Consider the following 13,266-nt stretch of genomic DNA (forward strand, 5'->3'; position numbering starts at 1 on the left):
TTTATTTAAACATTTTAAATGCCATATTCTGCAGATCTCTGAGCATTTGAGGTCTGACTTTCTACTGGGTATATCTGAGTAGACAAACTTTGTCTTTTGTTACTTGTTTTAAGCTTAGTTCTGAAAACATATAGGGGACTAGTTAGGGCTTATCCCAGTAGCTAATTACATCAGTACTTAGCATGGCTACAATTAAAGAGCTTGATCATTTATTCCTTATCAATCTGAATAGATTTTATAACCTTAAATTTTTATCAACATATAGATTATATTTTAGGCCAGATATATAGTATGTTGTAACAGATCTAATCATATATTTTATCATCATACAAAAGTACATACCAATCTCAAATATTTAGGACTCGTTGCTTTCTTAGTTTAGGAGCTACAAGGAATAGAGAGCTCATTAGGACTAAGAAGTTTACTCTTTAACTTTAGTAAATGATGTTTTTCTAAACAATAGTTATCTGCACACATAAGAGCAGTTGAATTTAAATTACATACATAAACACAGAGTGTTGAAGCTAGCTTACATTTCCACATATAAAGTTAAATCCAAGTCACATGTGTGCACACATCCACAGACCCTTCCCCCCCCAACACATCTTTTTGTCCTTACTAAAAATGGCGGTTGTCCACATGGTCAGCCTTAGTAAAGATGGCGGTTAGGTCATCTGATCATATACCGAAATCTTTTATCTGAAACTCTACAAAGGAGACAAATGTCAAAGCAATTCTCAGTCACAGAAACTTTCAGTTTTCTAACTTCTACAATCAAGTTTTCATAGACTTTGAACAATTGATGGACTTTCTTTGGACCACCAGCTCCAAAATAATGACATAGGGACTTCTTATTAATTATGAAAGCTTGGCCTTAACTTAGACTTGTTCCCAACTTGCTCTTAAAACTCAAATTAATCCATTCATTTCTATTAATCTATGTTCTGCCATGTGGCTTGTTACCTCGCCTCCATACTGTAATCTCTGCCTCTCTGATTCTGTCTTAGAGTTCCTATCTCTGCCCGGAAGTCCCACCTATCCTCTTTTGCCTATCCTCTTCAGCTCTTTATTAAAAAAAACAGAAGTTGCCTTGGCAGAGACATACCTTCACAGTGTACAAAAAGATTATCCCATAACATTGAACCATTTAGGAAGAAAAAAAGGTAAAAATTACATATTTCAAACAAAAGGTAGCTCACACAAAAGGAGACAGTCACAAAAGGGAGATCAAAGCCCAGGGGCTAACACTCCAGAATCTGGCCAGCTGCCATTTTCTGCAAGAACTCTATTTACACCCACCTAATGCAAGCTCTTTTCTACTGAGACATCTCTCCTTATTGTTTATTTATGATCAACATTTACATTGCTAACATTTTATCTTTCCATTTTAAACTGTTTAATCATGTATTACCTTTTAATAACTTTTTATTAATGCTACAGTTTAACCTGGGGCACTTCAGGTTTCTAGAAAATGAATACAGAGCTGTATAAATCTTTTAGGAACTTCAATAAAAATCTCTGAGTTCTTTCTTTTTGTTTGATTGATTTTTGCAGGGTGATAGAGTCTTAATTTATACCTTTGGCTATCTTGGGACTCTTTGCTTAGACCATACTGGCATTCAACTCAATGAGATATACCATCTTCTACCTCTTGAGTATTGGGATTAAAGGCATGAGACATTACACCCAATTTTTTCATCTTTTTTTTTGTAGTTAGTAATTGGTCATACAATGTTTCTGGTGTGTACTCAGTACTGTTGATCTGTTTGCTTGTCTCTCTCTTACTAAGTCTGGTATAATTAATGCATTTCTCGTGCAAGGCTATATTCCATTCAAAGGGTGCAGAAATGACAGGGGTGGACCTCCTAAGTTTCCTTCTAAAGTGACTTGGTGATTACAGTTAAAATTCTGTGCAATGGAATAAGTGTGGGAAGCACCAGAATTATATGACTATATTGTAAATGAAGTACACATTTGCAATGCTGTTTGTATCACACTTTCTTTTGTACACATGTATGGGATATTTTAGAATGCAGTGACCTATGATGATGTGCATGTTGACTTCACTCGGGAAGAGTGGGCTTTGCTGGATCCCTCCCAGAAGAATCTCTACAAGGATGTGATGCTGGAGACCTACAGGAATCTCACTGCTATAGGTACTAATTTTGCTTCACTTTTTAAAATAAGGGGGCAACTGCTTCTTGGATATTGACGCTCTTCTGCAATTTTGATTGAGAAAGAGGAAGAATGAGGTGAATAAATCAGGTAGAGTTCTAAAGTTCAATGATGATAATACCTTAAATTTTTCATAATTTCCAATAATAGACATTTTCTGATACTATATTTTAGGCTACAATTCGGGAGACCATAATATTGAAGAACCATGTCAAACTTCTAGAAGAAATGAAAGGTAATTTTCATGTGCGAGTGGATACAAATGTAACTCTTTAAGAAATTTTAATGTGAACTGGAAGTTTTAAGGCAAGGAAACTGTGTAAATAAGCACTTAAGTATAGTGACGATTATTAAATTATCACAAAACTATGTACCTCAATGTCAGGGAACTGATTTGTGTTTACAAGTCATTCTTATATGAAGAAGACAAGGAAACAATGCCTTAACAGAGATCACCTTTTGACTCTTGGCCCCATGTAAAGTCCTAATCCATTTAATTTCATACCACTTCAGTATTCCAAAAGGCATACACAATGAATAGGTGATAAATATATGTCCAAAATCTTCTAATAAGCAAATAGTACACGGAAAAGCTGGTGTTACCCATATAAACAAGTATATGGGACTTGTTGGGACTTTGCTGAGTTCAGTGAGAGAGGCAGTTTATGAGCTTCAAGACGATTATTGTGGAGCACCTTAACTTCTTACCACAGGCCTATGAGGAACCAAAAGACAAACGATGTGAATGCAGTGTGGAAACGTTTTATTAGTTATTCTTTCATTACTTGATATTTCATATGTCGCTCTGCATACAAGCCATGTGAGCATGGAAAGAAGCAATATCCCTCTATACAGTAGTCCTCGCTTGGAGTAGACTTGTTGAATGCAATACAAGTTTATAATTCATTGGTTTTTCCAGCTCCGTTGGGAATATATCAGCAAACTAACACTATAAGATAGCCTATGAGTATGAGAAATGTAGCAATTCTTCTGTTTGTCCTAGTTTGCTATGCAAATGTGGTATGATTCACACTATTGGAAAACTTACTGATGCAACCAGTGTGACAAAATTCCAACTTTTTCCAGTTCTCTTCAACTGTCTGAAAAACTCATATAAACTATGTTTAAATGTGAGCCATGTAATAAAGGCTCTTACCATCACAGGTATCTTCAAAGATCTAAACAACCTTTAATGAAGGGGAACACTGTGAGTGTAAACAAAGTGATAAAACCCTAAGATCCGATTCGGCTTTATAGTAAGACCAAATTCTAAAATCAGTTCATTCAGGTCAAAAGAGTCATGAGTGTAATGTGTTCAGTAAAGCTTTTACATGTGCCAATTATTTTTGCAGGCATGAAGGAAATCATACTGGAGTGAAATCTGGTGAATATACTCAAAGTGATAAAGCCGTTGCATATGACAGTCATCTTCAAAGACATGAAAGATTTCCTACTGGAGAAAAACGCAATCAATGTAGTCAGTGTGGTAAAGCCTTTGCACATCACAGTTATCTCCGAATACATAAAAGAACGCACACTGGAGAGAAACCCTGTGAATGTAAGCAATGTGGTAAAGCCTTTGCACATCTCAGTAGTCTCCGAAGGCATAAAATAACACATACTGGAGAGAAACCCTACAGATGTAATCAGTGTGATAAGGCCTTTTCACAACCCACTAGTCTCCAGATACATATAAGAACGCATACTGGAGAGAAGCCCTATGTATGTTATCAATGTGGTAAAGCTTTTTCACAACACAATAGTCTCCGAGTACATAAAAGAACGCATACGGGAGAGAAACCCTACAAATGTAATGAATGTGGTGAAGGCTTTGCACGTCACAGTCATCTTCAAAAGCATGAAAGAATGCATACTGGAGAGAAACCCTATGAATGTCTTCAACATGATGAAGCCTGTGCACATCTCTATACTCTTCAGCATCATGAAAGAATTCATACTGGAGAGAAACCCTATGAATGTACTCAATGTGGTAAAACCTTTGCACATAACAGGCATCTCCGAATGCATAAAAGAACACATTCTGGAGAGAAAACCTGCAAATGTAATCAGTGTGGTAAAGCCTTTGCACATAAGAGTTATCTCCGAATGCATAAAAGAACACATTCTGGAGAGAAACCTTATGAATGCACTGAATGTGGTAAAACCTTTGCATATCACAGTTATCTCCGAATACATGAAAGAACACATACTGGAGAGAAACCCTACGAATGTACTGAATGTGGTAAAGCCTTTGCACGGCACACTAGTCTCCAAATACATAAAAAAACACATACTGGAGAGAAACCATATGCATGTAATCAATGTGATAAAGCCTTTGCACATCACAATTACCTCCGAATACATAAAAGAACACATACTGGAGAGAAACCCTATGAATGTGCTCAATGTAGTAAAACCTTTGCGCATCACAGTAGCCTTCAAATACATAAAAGAACACATACTGGAGGAGACTCTATGAATGCAAGCAATGTAGTTAAGCCTTTGCATGTAACAGTACTCTTTGAAGTCATTGGAAATAATCATGTTGGAGAGAATCCCTAAACATGTAGTCAGTGTGCAAAGTCTTTGCACTTTGTGGTAGTCTTCATTCAAGAGGAAAACCTTTAGTGTATAGTCAATCTTTTAAAGCCTTTGCACATCACAGTTGTCTTTGAGAACCTGAAAAAACTCATAACCAAAGGATTTGGTAAAATCTTTAGCCAGCGTTCTTACATTCAGTTATACAAGATTATTTATTCTGGAGAAGAAAAAAGTCTGACAGTTGTCGACAGTCTGTTCAAGCTTATGATGTTTCTCTGTATTTTGTTTGTACTGTAAACTCATGGACAAAAGCCTTATGAATTCCCTTTTAGATTTTACACTTCGGTTCAATCACATGAAATAGCTGATGCAGGTGTAAAACTTCATGGGTGTGATTGTTCTGTGCCCTCCAAGTCTTCGAGTTTTCCTTCTTTAGGCAACTACATGTAGCTTTCAGTGGCAGCATCCTGAAGGTTCCGGCTTTGTGGTCACCACATGAGCCTTAGTCCCTCAGTCCCCCTCCTGTCATCCCTGTAACTTGCCTGCCTGGTAGGAATAAGGGTATTCTAAAGATAGAAACATCTTTTCTACTTTCCCTGTTGGCTAGCAGCTAGTGAAACAGTTTACCCCTTGAGATCCCCAGGAGTCTCACTCTTGGCAAAGACTGAGTCCCCCAGAAGAAAACTTCTCTGCTGAAGAAGACACATTTACCCCTTATCTGAATACCTTGCACTGGAGAAAGCTGAGAATTGGGAGGGATTTAGGGATGGAAAAAATCATTATAGGGCTTTGTTAGATTTCTTCGTTGCCTTCTAACTAAGGATGAATTGATTACCTTATATTTTCATAACTGTTCCAAAATCATCATACTGAATAAATACCATGTTTTAATAATTACTAGTTATTTGCTTTTTTTCTTTTCTATTGTTTGTTTATTTATGTGTTTTATTTTATAAAATAACCATAGTATGATTCCCTGTCTGGCCTGGAACTCACTCTGTAGACTAGGCTGTATTAGGACATCAGAGAGATCTGCCCACATTGCTTCCAGAGTGTCTGCATTATAGGTGGGCACATGCTGTGGTCCACAGGAGTGATTACACAGTGAGAAAAGAGCTGACAAAATCACTAGGCTGACCCACCAGGATCACACATTGGTGGGGTAAACCAGTTTGTAGAGCTTGGAGGATAGCTGCCTTTGAATAGTCATTTCTGCCATTTCTGCAAAACCCTTGTGAAGCCATAACTCTCGTTTCTGTAGTGGGACTCATCCCAAAAAACTCCAGCAGTATGTTAATCAATTATTGGGCATAACTTCATCATGTACTGTTATGCCAGATGACTTTTCATTTGGCTGTATAATATTTATATATAGAATATAATGCCTTGTATTCTTAAAAAGGCCCAATGGAAAGGAAATTTTCACTTGGGGGTTAGCTGGAATAAAACCACCACCTTGGCCCAGAGGCTGGACATGCCATGCTCTGGATTTTACACTAAGTAACCACAGTTTCCCCTTTGATCTAGCCACCTTAGATGTTATCTCTAGGGCTGAGAGTGAACCTTTAATCAGCTAGCATTTGGGTGAAAATGTGACTGCTTCCCGCAGGGTAAGCTGGTTACTGTGGTTACCACACTGCTGTATTCCCAGCCACAGCCAGAGCAGAAGTACTTAGAAAGTGCACAGCACTGCCGTGTTTTCTTCCCTTTTCTCTACATTTATCAATTACAAACTTCCAGCTTAACTAACCACACAAGTGTAGTTAAAACCCAAACCCCCTCTCCCTCCTGTTTACCCTTGTCAGATATTCCCAGGCGCTTCACAACCATGTCCTTTCTGAGATTATAAATAACAGACACCCACTTTGTCAGCCTTATCTGTCTTCTTGGCCCCGAAAAATGCATGCCTGGTATCCTTGGTAGTGCCAGAGAATTGTTAATTGTCTCTGTGTGGGTATATAAGCCTTGTGAGATAGGGAAGAATAAATGGGACATGATGAGAAGAGGACGTGTGTGAGCGGATTTATTCCTTTTACCCTCAGATCCCATTAGCCAACTCCCGCTTGTAAGTGCCCTGTCTGAGCACTGAGGGGGCACTCAGAGGCCCCTGTAGGCACACCACAACTTGATATCCTTGTTCTCTTAATTGTCTTAGTGAGGATGAGTGACTGAGCCTAGATGGTTTGGGTAGCCAGGACACAGGCTTTGGCCCTAACTCCAGTACCAGAAGGCTCCCATGAAATGCATCCCTCCTACCTTAAAGTCCACTGTCTTCCAACTGTGAGCAATGTTTTCCTTTATCATTGAATCTGTTATAACTCATCCAGGGACTGGGGCAGATTTTGAAATCCAGGCTTACAGATATAAGGACTTTCTGAAGACAGTTAAGTGTAACTGCTCATTTCACTCATCCTGTTACCCCAATGACTCACTAAATGAAGTTGAAGCCACCTAAGCCAGGCATGGTGGCACAGGACTGTAACCATGGTACTTAGAAAGTGGAGACAGGAATTTCAGGATTTCAAGTTATTTAAGTTGAAAATGGTGGGATGCCCAAGAACTAAGGGAGACAATGATTAGTTCTGGCCAGTGTCCATAGTCTTTACTGCAGCTCCGGAACTTCAGGGCCATGGCACCAGCAAGCATACGCTGAGGTATTTACATCCCAGGTTTTCTAATGTTTCCTGTCCAAGGCAGCCCTGTTCACTTCAGGGTCAGACCCCTGTTGCTCCTTAAAGAGGGGAATTTTTCTTCAAGTGGAGGAATTAGACTCAGGCAGGGATGAGCTCCCTAATTGCAGATCCAATGTCATGTTCCATATACACACAACCAACAGAAATAGACTCAGCAGGTTTTATTCATGTATTTTTTACATGGAGAGAAGACAAGGGGGAAAGTGATGTAATAACTTTAATTAAAGTGTATAAATTTTTTTTTAATAAAAAAAGTGGCTAGAGAGACAGTTTAGCAGTTAAGAGCCCTGGGTATTGTTATGGAGGATACAGGTTCCAGTCCCAGAAACAACTTGGTTGCTAAAGATTTTGGACTCCAGTCCATAGGTATCTGATGCCATCTTCTGGCCTCTGTAGGTACGGTACACAGACACAAAACACAAAAAGCTTAAAAACAGAATTCTCTAAGGTGATGTCACAGCCCAAGACAGCAGGCAGAAACTAGTTAAAATGAACTTCTTTTCCTTCATGTGGCCTTCCTCTGAGCCAGCCTGCTAAGAAGCAAAAGCTGAGACTAGACTTGCTCAGCAGGACTGTTCATCTAAGAACAGCATGCACAGTGCTTATAGGTGTGTTCCTTGATGTTTTCTGTATTGGTGTTCTCTGCCCTTTGTATGTGTAAGAATTAAAGGCAATGATACATCTTTTTAAATCTGTTGATAATATCTTTTAAATGTAGATCATATTATATGATCTAAAAGATTTCTTCTGTAACGGATCTGGCTATCCTCTAGACTTGCAATCTTTTGTCTTTATTTAAATTGTTCAGTGTATAACCTGGGGCCTGAATCTAAAAGAGACAAATGCAAAACTTATTCTAGTTTGGCTCCTCTTTTAGTATTAGTCAGATGCATTCTGTTGTTAAAGAGGTTTTTATTAATCTTTTAAGAGTGTGGACTAGTCAGACTACTAGTGCACACCTTTAATACCAGCCCTTGGGAGGCAGAGGCAGGCAAATCTCTGTGGATTTGAGGCCAGCCTGTGATGTGTGACTTCCCTCTGTATACTCTAAATATGTTTTATTACCATTGGTTAATAAAGAAGCTACTTTGGGCCTGTGGCAGGGTAGAATAGAGCTAGGCGGGAAAACAAAACTGAATGCTGGAAGAAAGAATGTGGAGTCAGAGAGTCACCATGTAGCTGCTGAAGGAGACAGATGGCCCGGAACCTTACCAGTGAACCATGATCCTCGTAGTAAAATACAAAATAATAGAAATTGGTTAATTCAAGATGTAAGAGCTATCTAGGAATAAGCTAGAATCATTGGCCAAATAGTGTTGTAATTAATATAGTTTCTGTGATTATTTCGGATCTCGGCAGCCAGGAACACATGAGCAGTCTCAGCCTGGTTTAAAACGTGAGTTCTAGGACAGGCTCCAAAGATACACAGAGAAACTCTTATTCTAGAAAAAACAAAAATCAATCGATCAAACAACCCCCAAAACAAACAGAGTGTGGACTAATTTCTGGGAAGGCATATTCTAGAACAACTGCACATCCAGTGTTTTAGAAAAATGTTTCTGAGACAAGTTCTCTTACATTCACTCATGTGGCCTTGATCCCCTTCTGATACTCTCCAGGGCTGTGACCTTTCTGCCCTGTTGATTAAATCTACTAAATTATGAATGGCCTGAACCACCACTGTGTTTTAGAATTACTCATTGGAGTCATGTAGTACACTGTACATTGCAGTAACTGGAAAAGGATTTGCATGAGGATCATGGTATTTGTCTGCAGACTAGAATAGGAGGAATAGTTTGTTGTCTACACCACAGTGGGAAATGGGGTAGGCAATTAGTTGATAGAGTCATCATTATGAAAAAGGACCTGATTGTGGCAGGAGAGTGATTTGCAATTTACCAGCATGCATTTATTCATGTCATGTGACTGAAGCCAGGCCAGATTGGTGGGTTTACAATTTGGGGAGGTTAGCTTGAGCCAATAAATAGTGATTTTCCAATGAGGAGGCTCTCCTTTGCAGATATACACAGTCCAGGTTGGCACAGTTAAGTCAGCTCAGTGGGCTGAGTAAAAGGCCATTGGCTGGAACTGTGTGTGTCAATGTACAGATCACAACAGCTAATGCTGCATATAAGGGCAGGGTCAAACATTATTTTATTAATGCCATTCCCTCTACCAGAGAATGGCGTGCCCTTTTTCAAGATCAGTAGAACTCTTGCTTTTTCAATTATATTTATCTTTTTAAAAAGTCTCATTTATTGCTCTAATCTCTTACATGTTTTTATTCTCAAATATTTTCTAGTCATTAATTTCTGCTTTTCTCGGGTGCTGTTGACTTTATCTGTTTAGAGCAGTTTCTCCCATAGCTCAGGCTTGTCTCACACTATGTAATTAAGAATCGATTTGAACATTTAATCTTGCCTCTGCTTCTCAGGGATGGGAATAGTTCTGCCACTCCTTGTCTGGGCCTTGACTGGTGTGTGAAAAGGAAAAATAGACCAATGAGTGAGAGTCCTCCAACCTCTCTGGCTTTTATTGAGAACTTCTAAATGCAGAGAGACGAAAGGGAAGGGCATGAAGAAGGATAAAAGCTTTCCTGTGTTGACAGTAGAAGGCATTAGGTATGAATACTGAGGTAATCCAAGATTAATTGATAAGTGTCCTAACTGGCCACAGACCAGGAAATCAAAAATATGGGTAGAAAACTAAACTTATCATGAAACAAATTACTATAATTACTCTAGTTCAACCATAATAGAAGATCTGGGTAAAATGTGTGGACCTGCCTAATATTTTCCAGTGAATGGTGTACAGGCTTAGAGAAAAACCTTAAGTAATATTTGGTGTGCTCTCATATAAATCCCTAGTCTCTGGAGCACATGGTCATAAAGCCTGTTTCAACTTTTTAACGTAAATTGGGATTAAAATCACATCATTTCCACTGTCTCTGTTGTGGGATATTTTGATTGCACTGTGACCAACTCCTGAGACTTGCCAATAATGTTAAACCTTGAATCATATGTTGGAGCCAGCAACTAGCTGACCAGAATTAGCCATAGAGAAGCCAGAAATCTGGATAGAGAGGGAGCACAGGAAGGAAAGGGTTAGGAATGAAGTTTGAGCTTCCTTCTGATTCTGGGACAAGGGGAGAGATGTTTCTCTTGCATTGTCTCTGGCCAGAAAGAACTATTAGCTAGTTCCTACTCAGTCTCTCTGAGTTAGCAGGTTTTTAACTCCAGACTTTGACTATTGAGTCTTCTTAATAAATAGAATGATAGATACTTAATTTAAATGTACATGTGGCGGCTGTGACAGAGTCTGGACCACGAAACCAGAAGCTCCAGCAGGCTGTTGCTTGAGTGGCTGGTGGGATGCTGACTGAGGGGCCATGGGGTTGCAGACAATACAATATTAGTAGATTCATTTCCACGACAGCTAGGACTGTTTCACAGAGAAACACTGATCTGAAAAAAAATAAAAGTCAGAACATTCATGTGCACTCTCTAAGTTGGCAGAAAAACATTATGTGGTGCTCCAATGCATGGCAGTCACTTGGACGGAGAAATCTTGCCAGTTGGTGCCTCTGCAGTCACCTCCTGTGTCTCGCCAAACTGCAGGACTATAGAACATGGGCCTCTGATGGTGGCGCTGTTGCTGTGGATAAACCAAGAAGTCAGCAGATTTGGTGAGACACTTGGGAAGTCCTGAAAGAGAGAAACTAATATTAGAAAGAAAAATTTTTCCCATGCTAAAAATTGGAAATGTTACAATGCAGGGAGCTAGGACCCTGTATAATGTTTGTGTGGATGGTTTGCAAATGAAAAGAATAAATGACGGGGTAAACCACTTAGCTGGGGTTGGCATTATGCTGATTGTAATTACTTTCACTTTTGTAAATGAGGTGGCTTGAAAGAAAATTGCCCCCAAAGGGAGTGGCACTATTAGGAGGAAGTGTGTCGCTGTGCTGGTGGGCCTTGGTATCTCTTTTTCTCATGCTTCCCTCAGTGTGACTGTCAGTTGACCTCTTATTGCCTGCAAGATATAGCACTCTCAGCTCCAGCACCACATCTACCTGCACACTGCCATGCTCCCCTTCACGATGATAATGGACTGAACTTCTGAAACTAAGCTAGCCACCCTCAATTAAATGTTTTCTTTATAAGTGTGGCCATAGTCGTGGTGTTTCTTCACAGCAATTGTAACCCTAACTAAGATATCAATTCATATTTTATCCTTAAAAGGTGATTTGATAACTTCCCCAAAAAATGAAAAATTAACTTAGAATGACTTACTAATGAAAAGAAAAAAATGACCGATACGATACAACCTTAGAAGCACTCACTTATCAATGAAAATAATAAAAATTTGACTGATAAGGTAAAAGTTTTAGAAGGGCTTACTATTGATAAGATACAAGCTTTAGAAAAGCTTACTAATGAAAATAAGAAAAATGCTCAGATACAGACAAAGGAATTTAGAGCAAAACCTACCATACCATTGCATTATGAAACTGAAAAGGAGCAACTTAAGGTTAATAGAAAATCCACCTTAATTTATCCAGCTGCTTTACAAGAAGGACCATTATGTTAAGCATCCCCAAGGCTATGCAGAAATTTATTGGAATCATGTAGAAATGTTAGATTATTTGAGATTTAAGGAAGCAGTCATTTCATATGGTATGCATTTACCCTTTGTGAAGCAGATGTTAAATTCATGGAAAATTAGGAACAGAATTATTCCACACTGAAAAGATTTTGCTATAGCAACATTGGAAGTTATTCCTCAGTTACAATATAAAACGTGGTGGAGAGAGGAAGCTGGGGTCATAGAATGACGAAGTAGGACTAGACGTATTGAAATTTCCCTAGACCAGTGAGAATTTTCTCGGCTAGGGCCATAATGGTAATTTGCAAAGATAGTTTACTCTTAATGATCACACCTTGGTTCTATGAAATATAGCAGCTCTGAATGCTTGGGGCAGGGTTAGCTGTAAATAGAACTTCAGATCCAGAAGTTAGACAAATGTTAATTCAATCTTTGACTTTTGAAAATGCTAATTCATAATGCAAAAGTGTGATTAGGCCTTTAAAGTTGAAATTAGTATCAATAGTTGAACGGATTCAAAGGACAGCTGACATTGGGTCTCACACTTACTTGAATAGGAGAAGTGATTTCTAAAAATTTTCAAGAAAAATCAAAGTGTCATATGTTTTAATTGTGGTAAACAAGGTCATTTGAAAAGAGATTGTAGGCAGGGTGTTCCTAGAAAAAATATTTTGTTCTAGAGATAATCTCAACAGAAGACCCCAGCCTTCTGGAGTATACAGAGGTGCAACAAAGGCTGGCATTTGGACTAATGCATTCAGCTCAACAAGGGACAGGCAAGGTAACCATTTGCCATCAGTAAATTCCCCGAGGGGCCTGTTCAACCAATCTGGTTCAACCAATCCCTGTCAGCATCAAAGAAACTCATCCATAGAACAGTTAAAAGATTTAATACCTGTTGTTTAAAACCACACTGCTCTTGATGTGATAAGAAACAGAACAGTTTCAATTGATACAACAAAAAGCTCAGCAGTGACCAGAAAAACAAGTATTTTGGGAAATTGCTATAAATGATCAGAGACCAAAGCTACAAATAGAAATAAATGGCATTGAAATTGAGGCTTTGCTAGACAGGGAAAAACGTAACCATAATTTCAACAAAATCTTGGCATCCAATTTGGCTTCTTCAGGAGGTAAATGTTCAGTTTTTAGGGTTTGGAACCTTATCTCAGGTAAAACAAGGCATAAGATGAGTTGAGTGACAGGGCCAGAAAGATGGGCAGGAAAATTAAAACTACCATAAAAATAAATT

General features: G+C 38.7%; 1 protein-coding gene across 1 annotated transcript in view; it reads left to right on the forward strand.

Annotated features, from left to right (window-relative positions):
* LOC119811335 (zinc finger protein 431-like) overlaps positions 1-5,610 on the forward strand; it is a 28,651-nt gene extending 23,041 nt beyond the window's left edge. Inside the window, exons 2-4 of the mRNA XM_038325221.1 lie at positions 2,030-2,156; positions 2,350-2,410; positions 3,528-5,610. Coding sequence (XP_038181149.1) covers positions 2,030-2,156; positions 2,350-2,410; positions 3,528-4,737 — 1,398 coding nt within the window. The 3' untranslated portion in view covers positions 4,738-5,610. The remainder of the gene's footprint in view (positions 1-2,029; positions 2,157-2,349; positions 2,411-3,527) is intronic.
* The last annotated feature ends 7,656 nt before the right edge of the window (positions 5,611-13,266 follow it).

The sequence above is a fragment of the Arvicola amphibius genome, chromosome 4 (genome assembly GCF_903992535.2).
Source record: "Arvicola amphibius chromosome 4, mArvAmp1.2, whole genome shotgun sequence".
NCBI classification, from domain to species: domain Eukaryota; kingdom Metazoa; phylum Chordata; class Mammalia; order Rodentia; family Cricetidae; genus Arvicola; species Arvicola amphibius.